Source organism: Carcharodon carcharias, chromosome 13, assembly GCF_017639515.1.
Source record: "Carcharodon carcharias isolate sCarCar2 chromosome 13, sCarCar2.pri, whole genome shotgun sequence".
Classification (NCBI taxonomy): Eukaryota; Metazoa; Chordata; class Chondrichthyes; order Lamniformes; family Lamnidae; genus Carcharodon; species Carcharodon carcharias.
This window is the reverse complement of record NC_054479.1, coordinates 32174018-32192397: the sequence shown is the minus strand read 5'-3', so window position 1 is coordinate 32192397 and position 18380 is coordinate 32174018. Positions and strand designations below refer to the sequence as shown.

The window sequence follows — 18380 nt, the reverse complement described above, 5'->3', positions numbered from 1 at the left end:
AGAGATATGGACAGATTAAGTGAATGGGAAACAAGGTGACAGAGTATAATGTGGGGAAGTGAGTGTTTATTCATTTTGGTAGTAATAAAAAAAGCAAAATTGTTTTAAAAGGTGTGAAACTTTAAAATGTTGGTGTTCAGAAAGAAGTTAGCATACAGGTACAGGAAGCAATTAGAAAGGCAAATGACATGTTGGCATTGATTGCAAGGGGACTGAGTACAAGAATAAGGAAGTCTTGCTACAATTGTTTAAGGCTTTGGCAAGATCACACCTAGATTACTGTGCATACTTTTGATCTACATGTCTAAAGGTGGAGTCTAGGGAGGTGGTACAATGAAAGTTCACTAAACTGGTTCTCGTGATGAGAGAGTAGTCCTAGGATAAGAGGCTGAGTAAATTGGATCTATATTCTCTGAAGTTTAGAAGAATAAGAGGTGATCTCAATGAAACATACATTGAAAGATAGTGAAGGGTCTTGACAGGGTAGATACAGAGGTTATTTCCTCTGGCTGGGAATCTAGAACACTGGATTGATCATTTAGGACCAAGTTGAGGAGAAATTTCTTTACTTGGAGTGTTGTGGATGCTCTATCGTTTGAGTATATTCAAGGCTGGGGTAGTTTGACTTTCGGTCCCTCAGGGAGTTAAAAGCAGACAATCAGCCATGATTGTACTGAATGGCAATGCAAGCTTAAGGGGCCATATGCTCTACTTCTGCTCTGTTTAAATTCATGCGACAACGTTTTTAGTCCTTACACTAGGGATCTAAACTCAGGCAGAATATAACAAAATGTCTCCAGTCTCTGCAAATGCTCCCCTATAAACTATACAAGAAAGTGACTGCAAATATGGAATAGCATATAATGTTGTGCATCATTAACTTGTTTCTACAAAATTAAGTCAGTAAACTGGAAACAATACTAATTTACTGTTACTGAATACGAAGAGAGCCATAAAATGGTGAGCTACTGAAATTTCTGCCAGAAAGTTGGTGTTATCTTACAAATCAAGTCACAATTCTCAACTGAGGTTCAGTCATGCTTATCCTTTTAAAGAATAAAATAGTCCCTATGCACCATAAAGTCCCAAGGTTGCTACCAGTGTTCTGAAATCAGACAATACAAAGCATCCAAAGTGGTTTATAGTTACCCCCCCTCCACCCGCCATTTCCCTTCCTCTCTCTTGAAGGGGCACCAAATCACCACCCTATCAACCTAAAAGCAACTTAGCTGAAACTGGAAGATCATGTGTAAAATTGTGAGCAACCTCTCATACAAAAAAAACCTTGCATTTATATATTGCCTTTCACGACCACCATCTCATAAAGCCTCAGCTTGCTGCACATTATGTGACCTCCCTATCAATTGTTTTGGCATTCAAAAATGCTGTTCAGTTCGAAGAAAGCATTTAATGCATTGCTTCAGAAGCTATACTACATCAAATACATATACACTCTATGTTGGTCACAGTCAATGTTAGTGTTTTTACGCATTTAATCCAAAGGAAGCCTGATGCCAGGACAATGAGGTCCACACTATAGCTATATTAACTGTGCACTTTTTTCTATTCCATTCTCTTCCCTTGGAATCCACGTCACTCACCTTACATCCTTTCTCAGCTGCAACATTAGAATTATCTGCTTTTCTCATGGCCATCAATACCATAATTTTATCACCAAGAAAGTGAATTCAAGCAGAACCAGTTAGTACTTGACGAGGGTCTCGAACAAGAGCATGGAGCTCAAAGTTCTGTCATGGGATTGAACCATTTCTGTAACTGTGTTATTTCCACCCCTTCCCATGGCCCAAGCTAAATCTCTCCCTCAAGTCCCTGTCATTGCTGTCAGCGTATACTCGAGATTTTCCATCTCCCTTAATAATCTTCCTGAGATCATCTCATCCTCCTATATTCCCATTCCCATAAAATTGCTAACCACTCAACTTTCCTAACATTGTAAATGATTCCTGCTCTCTTGCAAAACTGTGTTAATCGCCCCTTACAGTTAGCACCCCATCATCAACCTCCCTCTCCTTTCCAAAGATCCTGAGCAAATTTTTGGCTTCCAATTTATACATATCATTTTCACATTCTTGAATCTTTCCATCAGATTTCCAGCTCTGCCACAGCACTGAAACAGCTCCATCCAAACTCAAATTACATTCCTAGTGACTATGGTAGATTAACCATCCTTGTCCTCTCTGCAGCCTTTGACACAGTTGACCAAATCCCCCTCCTCCTCCCTTGCCTCTCCTACATTGACCAACTCAGTGACACTTTACTTGCTTGAACCTGGTCTTACTAAACCAATTGCAACCAGAAGATCTCCAGAAACTGCTAATTTTTTTAATCCCTACAATATCTCCAGGGTCATCCCAGGATCTATCCTTGGCCCTCTTCTCCTCATCCACATGCAGCCCCTTAACGGCAGTTTTTGACGCAGTCAGTTTCTACTTGCATGCTGATGGCACACAACTGTACCTCAACCTGCTTTCAGAATTAGCAGCACCTCTGCCAACCCCTCAGCCTCCTGTATTGTCTAACCTTGAATGAACTCCACTTTTTGTCAGTTAAACATAGGGAGGACTAAAGTTGCTATTTTTGACTGCCACCACAAACTCTGTACCTTGCCATTGATCCTATCCTGCTCCCTGTCAGAATTTAAAGGTGAATGCAGAATAAATACATCCCACTTGACTCCAAGCTGAGCTTCTGGGCTCATATTTTAAGCACAAAAACCACATACTTCCAACATCATCATATTTCCTGCTTCCATTCTATACCCATTTGCCACTGAAAGCATCAACAATGCTTCTGTCACCTCTATATCTAATTATCCCAAAACTGAGGCAAAAGCAAAATACTGTGGATGCTGGAATGCTGAAATAAAAACAGAAAACACTGGAAATGCTCAGCAGGTTAGATAGCATCTGCACAGAGATCAGAAGGTTAGCTACTTGTTCCTTAAGTAGAAGCACAGTCAGACTCCATCTGCCAGCACCCTCTTCTCCCTGGCTGAACAACTTCTCCTTTAACTCCACTCACTTCCTTCAAATAAAAGGTGTGCTATGGTTACACGCATAGGTCCTGGCTATGCCTTTTTGGAGATATGTGTACTCTTCCTTGTTTCAGCCTACTTGGGCCTCCTCCATCACCTCTTTTCCTAGTATACTGATGACTGTATCACTGCCCTTTCCTGCTCCTGCCTCAAACTGGAAAATTTCATCAGCTTTGTTGCCAACTTCCATCCTTCTCTCAAGTTCACATGGTCCATCTCTGACTCTTCCCTTCTGCAACTTCTGTGTATCAATTTCTGAAAATAGTCTGTCAATCAATTTTCACTATAAGCTCACTGACTCCTACAGCTACCTTGACTGATTAAAGTCACAACCTGAAATGTTAACTGTTTCTCTCTCCACAGATGATGTGAGGTCTGCTGTGTATTTCCATCATTTCCTATACTCATTTCAGATTACCAGCATTCGCAGTATTTTGCTTTTGTGTTCATTTCCTTACATCCTACTTCCTGTAGGAATTCAGTCTATTCTCTCAGATTCCCTGTCTCAGCCACATCTATTCTAATGATGCAACCTTCCATACTGGCGCTTCTGATATGCCTTCTTTTTTCCTTAAATCAAGGATTCTCCCAGTGGTTGATTTTGTCCATCCTATTTCCTGCACTCTGCTCTCACCCCTTCCCATCCCTCTCAGAACCATGATAGAATTTCCCTTGTCCTCATCTTCCACCCTGCCAACCTCCCTATTCAATGGGTCATCCTCTGCCATTTCCAATACCTCCAGCATGATGCTACCACCAAACACATCTTCCCTTTCAGCATTTTAAATTGATCCTTCCCTCCGTGACACCCTGGTCCACTCTTCTACCACTTCAACACTCGCTCTCCTTCACAATACCTCCCTCCCTCCTCATGCCACCTTTCTATGTAAGCGTTCGAGATGCAACACCTGTCCTTTTACCTCCTCTTACCTCATCAGCCAAGACCCCAAACACACCTTCCAGGTGAAACTGTAATTTATGTGTACTTTTCAAAAAAATCTAATATACTATATTTACCACTCACAATGTGATCTGCTCCACAATGGGGAAAACAAAAGTAGATTGGGTGATGGCTTTATGGAAAAACCTCCGTTCAGTCTAGAGCATGACCCTGGATTTCCAGTTGCCTGTCATTTTAACCTTGCTCTCATGCTGGCCTCTCTGTCCTCAGCATCCTGCAGTGCTGCAATGAAGCTCAACATAAGCTCGAGGAAAAGGAATTTATCTTTCAATTAGGCAACAATTTCAGGCCATAATCACGGCCTCCATTCTGTTTCCTTTGTTGTTACAGGTTTTGATTTTAGTCTCCTATTTCCCTTGTTTTTGCTTTCAACAGCAGCTGTCCAAGTGGGCAATTATAAATAACCCAAGTATCACAAGCATAAACTAGTTGTGCAAAATCATACATGTGAATGTAATAAATTTTATAATTTAATTCTAGTTATATTTTACTAATCAATTTAATATGTCAGAGTTAGTGTAAAATCTAGACTGAAACTCGAATACTTCCTACGTCTAAGGGAGGTGGCTTTTATGACATTGAAGTTCCAGGAACTGGATTCAAAATTAGCAGGTACATACAGGCCCAAAGGAATATTTGGCCACTGAGCTCAGTGACTGTTCTAATTCTCCACCTGACTGTCAACATATTACAAAAACAATCTGCAGAGCACAATGGGAGATACAACTACAATGGAACCAGACACCTTCCCACCTAAATGCAGGAAACAAAGAGTCATGTTTCTTGCTAGTGACTAGTTCACCAAGAGCATTTTCAGATCCCTGGGAAAGTTTCCTACCTTACCAAATGCATGGTGTGATCCCAAGAAAGAAATAAAGAGATTGCTACTTGAAATGGGGTTTGAAAGTCTAAACTGAGTTGTCTGATGGGTCCAGGCCTGAGGCACAAAGCAACCCATAATTCAGGTATCTCAGTCAAAAAAAAAACACTGGGAAAGCTGCTATAAGAAATATGTATTAAAAAATTGAAATACATGGTAGGACCGGTCTTTTAATGTTAGTAATAATCTATATCTATAGGCTAAAGCACCAGGTTGTGTGTGTCAAGGCATGCTTGAAGCCAAAACCAGAAGCAAAAAGTGAAAATGTTCCATTCTTCACTACTGATGCTCCCTAATTCACAAGGGCAAGCTCTCACCAAATTATACACATTTAATGCTGGCAATTTATAGTTATTTAAATTAGCAGCTAGTGGCAAATAGTGGTTTGAAAAAAATACTTGGCAACAATTTACAAATACAGATGGTTTGTGCCTCAAAATGAAGGAAATTCCTCACACAGCATCAGAGTGCACAACAACTGGATTGATTGGCTTAGTCACATTGCCATTACTGGGCAATTTACAACAATAGTTAACTACAGTTCTGTACAAAATTATAAACCCAGCTGTTGAAAGTGTAACTTTAATCCGAGTTAGTTTACAACAGTGTTTTTTTTCCTGACGGTATTATCCCAGATTTGTGCTAAATGCAGTAGCAGGTGGGTAAAACAATGTTTCACACACCTGCTGCAATGGCCGCATCATTCCAAACCTGACATTAATTAGGCATTCCATGGAAACACCGTTTGCATGGTGGGTGGACCGCCCGCCCACCACACTATCACCTCGCTGCTTCATCACACCGGGCACTATTTAAAGTGCAGCCATGCGCACACCTATCAGTGCTTCCAGCCATGACTGCTGCACGGAAGACATGGCCCCAAAAGGCAAGATGATTGTAGCCCCCAGGTTCAATGACGTGTCCCTCGAGCACATTTTGAACGCAGAGGAGGCCTGCTGTGATGTCCCCTACCCTGTCCTGGCCACAGAATGGGCAGTAACATAACTAATCTGGCTTGCGAGGCGGTGGCTGTGGTGGTCGGCGCCAACACCCTGCAAAAGAGGACAGCCACCAAGTGTGGCAAGAGGATGAATGATCTCCTCCATTCTGCAGGGTAAGTCACTCTTTTCATCACTCTCAACTCACACATTCACAAACCCATCACACATCCACAGGGCCCTCACTCACTGCCAGTTCAAGGGGCATCACCATTCACACTCTCACACACACCTTCATTGTCCTCATCCCGTCCATGGGATCACTCACGACCAACAAAAGTCAGGCATACTTATCATCTGGCCTGGCAGGCATCCTGCTTACACTCTCTCCATCTCTATTCATGCAAGACAAGCTGGCACACAAGAGGGAGAGGTCACTGGTAGACTGGTAGAGGAACGCCTGAAATCAAGGTCCTCATGGACTTTGAAAACAGAGCCATCCAGCGGGCCAGCAGGGATCTGGACCATTCCTGTGCTGAAGGTGAGATTGGTGGTGCTCAACTAACTGAGGATCTAGCAGTGCAACATCCATCAGAATGCCATGCTGCGAGTGATGTGTTCTGTTTCACAGACCATTGCTACGCACTAATTATCTCTCCTTGTTTTTGCAGGCACATCTGGGAAACTGCCAAGAGGGAGTCCATGGCCCAGGGCCTCTAATCAAGGCCCAAAGGAAGCTCAGAACAGGAATGTGCTGAAACTCTCCCTGAAGACCAGTCACAGGGCTCACCCACACCCTCCACCAATGCAAACACACATCGGTGGAACCTAGCTTTACAGTAGTCTCAGGATTACGATCTGGTGAGCATAATCACAGTTTGATCCACAGCAGAAAATAGCAGGGACTTCCCAGGTGTCCTGGCACTCTGACTCAGCAAGTTTTCTGGCATCCAGCAGTCCTCAAGTCAGATGAGGAGCCTCTGGACTTGGTCATGTCACAGTTGCTGGAGCTGCAAATGCAAGCTCAGGCACATCAGGAAGGGATGTCCGCTGCACTCCTCAGATTGCAAGACACAATGAAGGAGTCTGTCCACCTTCAGGCTGAAGTGATAGCACCAGCGTGCCAATGCACCAAGGTCAACACTAGTTGGATGGTGGCCACCATGGAGATCTTGGTCCAGGATGTTGCTCCTGCACTGCTGTGCGGGCTGAACTCCATCGCTGACGCCAAGTTGGCCTCCAACAGTATGTACACAAGAGGGGTGCGAGGCAGCCTGATCTCACTCCAGCTACTCCTTCTCCTCAAGGAGTCAGCCAGGGGCCCTTGGGCACCCAAAGGGAGGTGGTTCAGCAGGTGTACCCTCCAGGGCCATCCATTCAAGTGACTCCAGGAGTGTCTGGCCCATCCAATCTCCTCTTCGTGTAACCTCAGCAGCTCCAGCTCCACAGGCCAATGCCACTCAACAGGACCCTGAAAGCAGGCTGGGGCCATCCAAGTCTCAGTCCTCCACAGGCTGCCCACCAAGGCATCACAGACAGGGTGTAGCAATCCGCAGGCTGCCTCCACCTCCGCTGTGGATTCTGGGGAGCACCAAGACATAGCTGCAGGGTTAGGAAAGTTAAGATGAGGTAACTCTTTCGAGTCAAAACCAAATAAATTAACTTAACAAAATCAGGGTGCTCATAGATCAGGAAAAATGGTGTAGCTACACAGCCTGGGCATGAATGTTAATCACATGTACATAATGTTCACTATTGTAAATAAACTCCCAAGAATGTCTCCCTGTCTATGGCTCCTTGTTTTGATGAGCAGTGTTCGTGTCACTCAGATGTGAAACTTTGGTCCCTGCACAAGATAAAGGCAGGTGTCTCAGTACAGGGCCTCTTCCCTGTGCTTTGTGCAGCCTTCAAACCAAAGTGATGATCCGGCTTCACACTCCCTGGACCTATTAGTGATGCCTGCACCTCGACAGTGTTTGTCATTGCTGCCAGAATGTGATTATGATTGTCACGGTTGTTATTATTGAGACTAGCTTTATATTCCAGTTTTATAATTTGAATTTAAATTCCACCAGCTGCTGTGGTGGGGTTTGAACCCATGTCCCCAAAGAATTAGCCTGGGCCTCTGGATTATTAGTTTAATGACATTATCACTACACCACCAACTCCCCTTCTGTGGGCAGGCATCAGAGTTCCATCATATTCTCTGTACGCTCTCAGCACCTTTAAGATGGGGCTGGCCCCATCTCTTCAGCACCTGTGACCAGTGATGCCGTGCTCCTGAAGGGCTCAGGTGTTGAAGGCGGACAAAGGATCGGATGCTTTCAAAGTTTTATGGCTGCATCGCTATGATATGACCCTAATCACAAAGCACAAGCAAGCTGCCCTCAGCCAGACAGGAGTCAAACACTCTCAGATGCTATGTGAAGATCTAAGAAGTGTCCTCACTGCATGTCGGTATCTTCTTCCTGCAACTGAGCGACTACTAGGATCTCCCATGCGTCCCCATGACAGGAGCATGATCGCACAGAGGGTATGTGCACTGTCATAAGCCAGGCTGGAGTCAAACATTCACAGGTGCAATGTGAGGATCTATGATGTCTTCTCACTGCAAGTCATAATTATCCTCCACAAATCTAGCAATGAGAGCCTCCTGAGCACGCCTGCCTCGTGTGGCCAGCGTGAGGCCCTCATCACCGTCTTCAACGACCTCCTCACCCTCAGCAGAGCAGGGCTTCAGCTCCTGAATCTCCTCCTCAACCAGTTCCTCTCCCCGTTGTAGAACCAGGTTGTAAAGGGCGCAGCAGTCCGCAACAATGCACGACACCCTCTGTGGGCAACCAGTCCAATCCAGGCACCACAACCTTATTTTCAGCATCCCAATAGCTTGCCCCACTAAGTTACGAGCTGTAGCTTGAACCTCGTTATGCTTTTGCCCTGCTGCAGTCTAAGGCCACTGCATGGGTGTCATCAGCGTAACCTTTGTCTCCTAGGAGCCAACCCTGCAGCCTCTGTGGACCCTCGAAAACATCAAGAATCTGTGACCAACTTAAAATGTAGGAGTGATGGACACTCCCTGGAAACCCTGCGCAGACCTACAGGATGCATTTGAGGTTGTCGCACACCAGCTGTACATTCAGTGAATGGAAGCCCTTGCAGTTGACATAGCTGATCCCTTGTTACGATGGAGATTTGAGTGCCATGTGAGTGCAGTTGATTGCACCCTACACTTGTGGGATACCAAAGGTCTGGGCCAATCCAATTGCTCTTGCATCCTGGCTCTCTAGGTCACGGGGGAAATGCACAAAGTTGTGTGCGCTTGCAAAGATGGCATCCGTGACCTCATGGATGCATTTGTGGGTGGAGGCTTGTGATATTGCACAGAGGTCGCCTTTGGAGCCTTGAAAGGAGTCACTAGTGTAAAAATTGTGCGCCATGGTCACTTTCACAGCCACTAGCAGTGGATGTCTTCCATGTCCCCATGGCACCAAATCCTGCAGTGGCTGGCAGATGTGACCGTCCAGTTCCCTAAACATGCGCAGTCTTCAGCGACACTGGTTCTCGGTCATCTGCAGGAATGAAAGGTGGCGTCTATAGACACTCAGTCTAACTAGGTGCCAACCAACGACAGCTCGCTGTGGCCCTTCCCCAGCCACCCCTTCTTCCCGAGGGTGCTGCTTCTCCTTCTGCACAGCTAAGTGCCTCCATCGCTCTCTTCTTCATTGTCTCTGCTCTTTGCACACCACGAGGCATATGGCTAGTTCACCAGGTTCCATGCTCCTGATGTACTCCTCCTGCAGGATGAAAGAGAGAGATGCATGGGTTAGCTTGGGTATACTATGAACCTCTCTTGGTTAAGTCTGAAGGCCCATTAACGCATCCCGAAGAGTGCTGGCCACCACTTGGATGGCCAGAGTTTAGTGCGCTGCGTGGTTGCCTGAAACCCCAACCACCTCCACCTAACCGATTGGTGCCAGCCTTGCCCATTGGATGCATGCTATGTTCTCAGCTCAGATGCAGGCATTCTCCTAACCCACACTGCAAGACTGCACTGTTAGCTTGAACCATGGGGGAAGACTAGTCCAAACTGGAATGATGATATTGCAAGGGGCTGTGAGTGCCTCCACCAGTGACTGCTCCACGACTAACTTTAGCAAGGAGATTGTACAACGTGCCCGGTCGTTCAACTGTTCTGCAGTCCACTAAAGTGCTCATTAGTTTGCAGTCTGTGCCCAAGGGTGAAAAGCACTTGGAGGCAGTTTCATGCCTGTGTGTTGCTTGAGTGGACAGATAAGCTAGAGGCCTGACTCCATGCATGTCAATGTGGCTGCATCTGAACTGTCTCAGCTGCAGAGGTATGGTCACTTTATACAAGGTTTCCCTAATGCATAGCTGCTTCCCTCCCCCCACCCCCAACACCACACGTGCATGTGCACTACCTTCAACTGCAAGTCAGCCCTTGGCCCCACCCGAAAGTTGCCTCAACCGCAGGGCAGCCCTTGGCCTCACCCCCAAGTTGCCTCAATTGCAGGGCAGTCCTTGTCCCCAAGCGTCCAACGCGCCTCAACCTTCAAGTCCAACAGGTGACCCAGGCGCGCACTGCACAATGTTACTGTGTACTCGCCTCTGAGTTCCCCTCGAAGTGCAGCCTGCCAAGTGCACACCTTATATATGCTGTTGTGAAATTATGTTGACGTGGGCAGACATTCCAGCGGTGGGGGGGGATGATTTCGCAGGCTGGCCTTATAATGATATACAGATGTATTACAATGAGGTTCCTGACGGCAGCTGTTTCCCGCCATCAGACATCGACAGGCTGAGTGGAGAATCACAAACTGGTTTTATGACGTCGTGAAACCGATTTCTGGCCTTCTCACGATGTTGCCCATTCACGCTGCCAAGCACGCCTGACACCAGCGGGCTTGGACGATTCTGCCCAATGTTTTGATTAAGCTACATTCTCAGGAACATTTACATGCCTTGCAGAATAGAGAACCTACGCTTCCCATTAACATTAAATTCTAGTTGTCAAGCATGCAGACACTTGTTAAATGATTAATGATTTGTGGAACAACCTATTTGCTATCACTATTGAGAATCGGGAAGCCACTGGATTTTGTATTTGTAGATGTAGCAATCTTTCTCGTCTTTTCCTACTGCAACCAGGATACCAAAGGTTTTGCTGTTAAATTGTTCTGTGATCCTCAACTTAAGCCACAGGTGGGTGTAGATGAATATAGTCCTAGCTGGGTTTATATGAATACAGACCTAACCTTTTATGAAACTTGTGTATAGTAACAGCATAACTTATGCATATAGTAGCAATTTAATTTACCTAATCATGTATCCACTGAATTAGGGTGACTACAAATCTAGGCAACAGTGCTTTTAGATGAGCAAGTATTCCTGATTGGAAAGTGTTTCCATTATGGCTTATGATTTTTATTCTGATTAATGACCTGCTTTTGTTTTAAATTAAATATTGAAAGAGGGATCCTGAGCATGCACTGTGGGAATCCAGCTTCTACAGAATATTTCCTTTGCTCTTCACACCATGAGCTATATTTGCGCAAAACAACAGGGTTGCCATTAACTGTTGCATTTAAATGAATATCGATTGCTAATTTTAACTGGTAATACCATGGCCACAGCACTTTTCCTGCCTATGGATATGTGACCTTAGTTTTAGATACTTCTTTATGTTGTCTGGCCTAGATGTGGGCAGCACTTTAGGGATTATCACACTATTGCTCATTATCTTATATCACCTGCATGTGTTTTTCATACATCCAAGTGTACAACTTCCTTTCATACTCAGCAGATAGGGAAGGGACTATATGCATTACTATTAACCATAATACTCCAAAGACACTAGAGGTTGTTTAAACAAGTGATTTTTCATCAAGGATCACAGTATCAAACAATATGTTGCTTGAAAGGCACTCTTAAAAACGCTACCAGAAACTGAACCACAGTGACAGGGTTTGAATCTGTGCTTGCAATTCCATACACAGTAACCAATCTCAAACTAGACCGTTTCTAATGGGAAGGAATTCACTCACTCTCTTTTAGAGCACGAGGTTTAGTTGTTGCCAAAGCAGTTCTCAAAAACTCCTGAGCTTATCAGGTCGCCGTTAAGTTGACTGGTGACTGGGTGACTATCAATTTATTGGCCTCCAAAAGGCTCAATAAAGCATCAATTGGTTACCAGCAATACTCAAAGAACATAAGAATCAATGCCTTCCAGTTAACCCCTTTCAAATCAGGCAACTCTTACGTACCTCATTATGAATGCTTATCCATCAAAATATTTGTCACAGATTTATCCTTTTTATGAGCATTATTTATATAATTTTACAGAACGGGAGAGTAATTCAATAACTTTCCTGTCGGCAACAAGTAGTGTCTCACTGAAAATTCTTGAAATGTGGGTGAGTAAAAATACATCTTTAAAAAACCTTAATACAAAAGCAAAATGCTGCAGTTGCTAAAAATATGAAATAAAAACAGGAAATGCTTGAAATATTCAGCACGTTTGACAGGATCCGTGAAGAGGGGAAAAAAAACGCTACTGGTTATCTCTCAAAAATAAACTTCTTGTTCTTTACACACTACCTGTGTTTGTGGAGTTGAGGGGGTGCCCCCACCAGCTGGTCTCACTTTAGTTGTCTTACTTAGAGCTTTCTTCTGTTGTAAAGCAATTTTATATTTAGATTCAGCATTACGATATTCCTTATCATGAAAGAGAGAATCTGCATGGTAGACAAGTAGCTGATACTTCTGCACTGGTGAGAATAATTCTCTAAGAGTAAAGAACAAACAAAGCAGAATTAGTGCATCTGTGAAATTATTTGCAATCCTTATACATTTATGAGGATTTTTCTTATATGGTGGTCCCCAAGGTCACAACTACTTATAATCACACAAATTTTACAAGATTATTTTATTATAAATCCAATGCCAACTTTCCTTTTCAGTTCCCTTTAGACCATAGCTAAATTTGGAATTACAAGCATTCTTTCCAAATGCTGCCTCAGTTTTTCTTTATTCATTCTTGGGATGTGAGCAACACTAATAAAGCCAGTATTTTATTACCTATCCCTAACTTCTCATGAGGTGGTGGTGAGCCGCCTTCTAAAATTGCTACAGTACACGTGGTCTAAGTACACAATATGCCCTTCCTCATCCTTACAAGTGCACACAATAGTCCAAGGTGCAGGTCCTCCAGAAAATTTTAATATACTTGTTTCACAACTGATAAATTTCAAAAGCTTTTGGGGCAACAGGTGAAATAAAACAGCAAATGCCAATCAAGTTACAAGAATAGCAGAAGAGTGTAATGCTGTTTTCTCATCTTTTTATATTTAACAAAAATAAATTTGAGTTAACTCATATTCAGTATACGAGCCTGATGATCCATCTGAAGAATGCTTTTCCTTCCCTTCAGTGGTGCCCACTTTCTCTAATCCTCCACCTCCCCCCAACACCTGATCACCTCTCTCAGAACTTCTTAAAGCTCTTCATATATAATGACAAATATCTGTACTTCTCTTTTCTCTTTACAACTGTTTATTGATCAGTTTGATTCAGGTTTCTAACACGTGCAGTTTTTCATCTTGTACTATGCTATTCATTTTTTCCCATAAAATGAGAGTGTCATTTGGTAGTATGGAACATGAGTATTGCTGAAAAAAGAGAAACGTTGAAGCTTTTCATCTTGCACTCATCTGGACAGTTCCCAAGAATACCAACATTAGGGGTTAACAACAATTTATACTGTTTGAGAAGAGAATGCTGATTGGTTGGCAAGTGGACTCTGATTGGGAGAGGCGTTGCCATGAAGAATGCACCAGTGGTGGTGACTGACAGTTAACTGCCAAGCACCGTTTGAAATTTAAACCAGGCAGTTTAACCCTGATTGGTCAAGGCATTCCCTTGAGGAATGAGTCAGTGCATGGATGTTACTTATTTTGGTTATCTGAAACAGATGCAATGTGTGTACACGTTCCTTCTGTCTGCAAACAGGACCCCCTGTGTTAATATATGTAGCTTCCAGTACACGCAAATGTGCCACACTGCAAGTCTGACTCTCAATCTTAAATTGGTTGTCAACATAATTCTCAGCATACTGAGGATAGCAAATGTTGTCCAATCGCAAAATCACATCTAATGTTGCACATTGGGTACAGTCTGTACCTTGCCTGTTGCCTACATACCTAGCATCAGACTGGCACTGAAATTCACTAAAACCCACTTTCACAGCCATATCTCCTTTCTCAGTGACTGTCTCCGTCTCCGACTTACCCCACATGGATTTCAACTGAAATTCCACCCCTCATGTTTCGAACCCACCCAGGATCACAGGTATCTCCGGGACATAAAACGTTTCTCGGACTGCTGTTCCCGTCACATTCTGAGATCCACACTCAGTGCCATGCGCCGCCATATGAACATACTTGACCTCTCCCTCCAGCAGCACCGCCGTACCCTTTTTCAAAGCTGTGCGTGCCCCCAGTTTCATTTTATTCTTCGTCTCATCCGACACCTCAACAAGAAACTTTTTCCTCTTTCTCTCAAGTGCTAAGGAACGCAAGATCCAACAACTCATCGACACCAACACCCATCTAGGACCCTCCACCCCTGCCTGTCCCCACCCCATCTTCCAATCCCAGCCCCAGCCGTGTATTCACTATAGCCCCTGACCTTCCCCTCTCCGATGCTGAACGTTCAGTGCTCAGCAAAGGACGTAGTTTCATACCCTTACGCCCTCACCTCAATGAATTTCGGGCTCGGCATGATGCTGAACTCTTCTTCCGCCGTCTTCGTCTCCGGGCTCACTTCTTTGGGCAGGAGTCCTCTCCCTGTTCAACGGATCCTTTCACCCACCTCCAATATTCTCCCTCCACCTGGACCCCTCCCTCTGGATTCTTACCTTCTCTTGATCTTTTCATTGAGAACTGTCGGCGCGACATTAGTCGTCTCAATTTCTCTGCTCCTCTCACCCATTCTAATCTCTCTCTCTGAACTTACTGCACTCCATTCTCAGGTCCAACCCTGACATTGTCATCAAACCCGCTGACAAGGGTGGTGCTGTTGTTGTCTGGCGCACTGACCTCTACCTCGCGGAGGCTGAGCGTCAACTCGCAGACACTTCCTCCTATCTCTCCCTGGACCATGACCCCACCACTGAACATCAAGCCATTGTTTCCAAGACTGTCATTGACCTCATCTCCTCTGGGGATCTTCCTCCCACAGCTTCCAACCTGATAGTCGCCCAACCTCGGACGGCCCGCTTCTACCTCCTACCTAAAATCCACAAACGGAACTGTCCTGGTAGACGATCGTCTCAGCTTGCTCCTGCCCCACAGAACTCATTTCTCGTTATCTTGACTCCCTTCTCTCTCCCCTTGTCCAGTCCCTTCCCACCTACATCTGTGATTCCTCTGACACCTTACGTCACATCAACAGTTTCCAGTTCCCTGGCCCCAACCGCTTCCTCTTCACCATGGGCGTCCAATCCCTCTACACCTCCATCCCCCAACAGGATGGTCTGAGGGCCCTTAGCTTCTTCCTCGAACAGAGGCCCGAACAATACCCATCCCCCACTACTCTCCTCCGTCAGGCTGAACTTGTTCTCACACTGAACAATTTCTCCTTCAACTCCTCTCACTTCCTCCAAATAAAAGGTGTGGCTATGGGTACCCGCATGGGCCCCAGCTATGCCTGTCTCTTTATGGGGTATGTGGAACGTTCCTTGTTCCAGTCGTACTCTGGCCCCCTTCCACAACTCTTTCTCTGGTACATCGATGATTACTTTGGTGCTGCTTCACGCTCTCATCGGGACTTGGAAAAATTTATTAATTTTGCTTCCAATCTCCACCCCTCCATCATTTTCACATGGTCCATCTCTGACACTTCCCTTCCTTGACCTCTCTGTCTCAATCTCTGGTGATAGACTGTCCACCAATATCCATTACAAACCTACCGACTCCCACAGCTACCTCGACTACAGCTCCTCACACCCCGCTTCCTGTAAGGATTCCATCCCATTCTCTCAGTTCCTTCACCTCCGTCGCATCTGTTCCGATGATGCTACCTTCAAAAACAGTTCCTCTGACATGTCCTCCTTCTTCCTTAACTGAGGTTTTCCACCTACGGTCGTTGACAGGGCCCTCAACCATGTCCGGCCCATCTCCCACGCATCCGCCCTCACGCCTTCTCCTCCCTCCCAGAAACATGATAGGGTCCCCCTTTTCCTCACTTATCACCCCACCAGCCTCCGCATTCAAAGGATCATCCTCCGCCATTTCCGCCAACTCCAGCATGATGCCACCACCAAACACATCTTCCCCTCACCCCCCCCTTCGGCATTCCGTAGGGATCGTTCCCTCCGGGACACTCTGGTCCACTCCTCCATCACCCCCTACTCCTCAACCCCCTCCTATGGCACCACCCCATGCCCACGCAAAAGATGTAACACCTGCCCCTTCACTTCCTCTCTCCTCACCGTCCAAGGGCCCAAACACTCCTTTCAAGTGAAGCAGCATTTCACTTGCATTTCCCCCAACTTAGTCTACTGCATTCGTTGCTCCCAATGTGGTCTCCTCTACATTGGAGAGACCAAACATAAACTGGGCGACCGCTTTGCAGAACACCTGCGGTCTGACCACAAGAATGACCCAAACCTCCCTGTCATTTGCCATTTTAACACTCCACCCTGCTCTCTTGCCCACATGTCTGTCCTTGGTTTGCTGCATAGTTCCAGTGAAGCCCAACGCAAACTGGAGGAACAACACCTCATCTTCCGACTAGGCGCTTTACAGCCTTCCGGACTGAATATTGAATTCAACAACTTTAGGTCTTGAGCTCCATCCTCCATCCCCACCCCCTTTGTTTCTTCCCCCCTTCCTTTTGTTTTTTCCAATAAATTATATAGATTTTTCTTTTCCCACCTATTTCCATTATTTTTAAATATTTTAAAATCTTTTATGCTCCCCCCACCCCCACTAGAGCTATACCTTGAGTGCCCTAACATCCATTCTTAATTAGCACATTTGTTTAGATAATATCACCAACTTTAACACCTGTGTTCTTTTGTTCTGTTGTCTGTGACATCTTCTGATGATCTGCTTCTATTACTGCTTGTTTGTCCCTACAACCACACCAACCCCCTCCACTTCTCTCCCCCCACCCAAACACCCTTATATTTCACCCCTTTCTTGGATTCACTCAAGTTCTGTCGAAGGGTCATGAGGACTCGAAAAGTCAACTCTTTTCTTCTCCGCCGATGCTGCCAGACCTGCTGAGTTTTTCCAGGTAATTCTGTTTTTGTACTGAAATTCATATACCAGATTACCTATTTGTGTGATAGGCAGAACGGTTTTTTTGGCTTGATGACAGCATCCTGTTAGTGGTGATTGCCATTCGTGTTGCTACTACATAGTAGCAGCGTGAAACAGCTAGCTTCACCTGCTGCTCAAATGTTTGAGATATCTGCTCTTCCAGGGTAATCAGAGGTAGACTGGGCACATTTCAGGGTCGAAAGTGATGGCTTTAGGCCCGTTCATGAGTTTGCTTGTTATTTTCCCTTTATATTGGTATTCTTGCAAAGTGTCCTCATGAGTGTAAAACAAAAAGCTTTGGTATGTCTTTTTTCAGCAATACAATGAAATACATTGAAGTCCAGCAACTAATTTGAGGCAAATGTAGTAGGCAATTTGCAGAATCAAAATCCCAAAAACAATGACATAAATAACTTCTTGGGCACTGCTGGTTGAGGAAAGTGTGTTGGCTGGACACCAGAACTCCTTTTGTTCTCTGAACAAGTTCATAGCACTCTTAACATCCACCTAAATCAATGAAAAGGTAAGTGGAACTCCAAGTTTAACATTTTAGCTGCAGGACAATCCCTCCAATAATGAACCATTCCGTGGGTATTAATGTGTCAACAAATTGCTGTAAAAAGCATGTTTAACATAGAAAACATTCCATGGTGCTTTTCATGAGGCTGAGAGAAAATAAAATAGAGACATCAAGTCATGGTGACAATTAAGCTGGTGACTGGCTTTTCAGAAAGATTTTAAAAAGGTAGAAATCTCTGCTACTAAAGGTAAAGCAAAGCAAGGTTAGGGGGCACAAAAGGCCAAAGATGTAGAGATAGTCAGGCTAGATCAGGGAGAAATTTGAAGAAGCAAGCCTATATCCAATTGGCAAGTTTAAATTCAATGTGTCAGGGACAAGAAGCCAATGATTTACAGACTAAATTACATACTCAAGTCTTGGGAGGCCATTTCTGCCATCATGCCTGTGCCACTGAAGCTCCACCTCAAAGTTATCTGGTTTCATTTTTTGGTCTTTTCTCATAACCTTCAATAGGAACAGGAATAAGCCATTTAGCCCCTCAAACCTATTCTGCAATTCAATGAGATTATGGCTGATCTACGATCTAACTAAACGCTCTTTGGCTTGGAAAAATCAATTGCAATTTTAAAATTAAATTGATCAAGCTTCACTTGTCATTTGTAGAAGAGTTTCAAACTTCTACCA

At 44.7% G+C, this 18380-nt stretch overlaps 1 protein-coding gene across 2 annotated transcripts in view; it reads right to left on the bottom strand.

Moving 5' to 3' along the window:
• The window catches only part of anapc7 (anaphase promoting complex subunit 7), a 44170-nt gene that overhangs the window by 23861 nt on the left and 1929 nt on the right, over positions 1-18380 (bottom strand). For both annotated transcript variants that reach the window (XM_041203321.1, XM_041203320.1), the window contains exon 2: positions 12450-12636. In XM_041203321.1, the coding sequence (XP_041059255.1) occupies positions 12450-12636 (187 nt within the window). The remainder of the gene's footprint in view (positions 1-12449; positions 12637-18380) is intronic.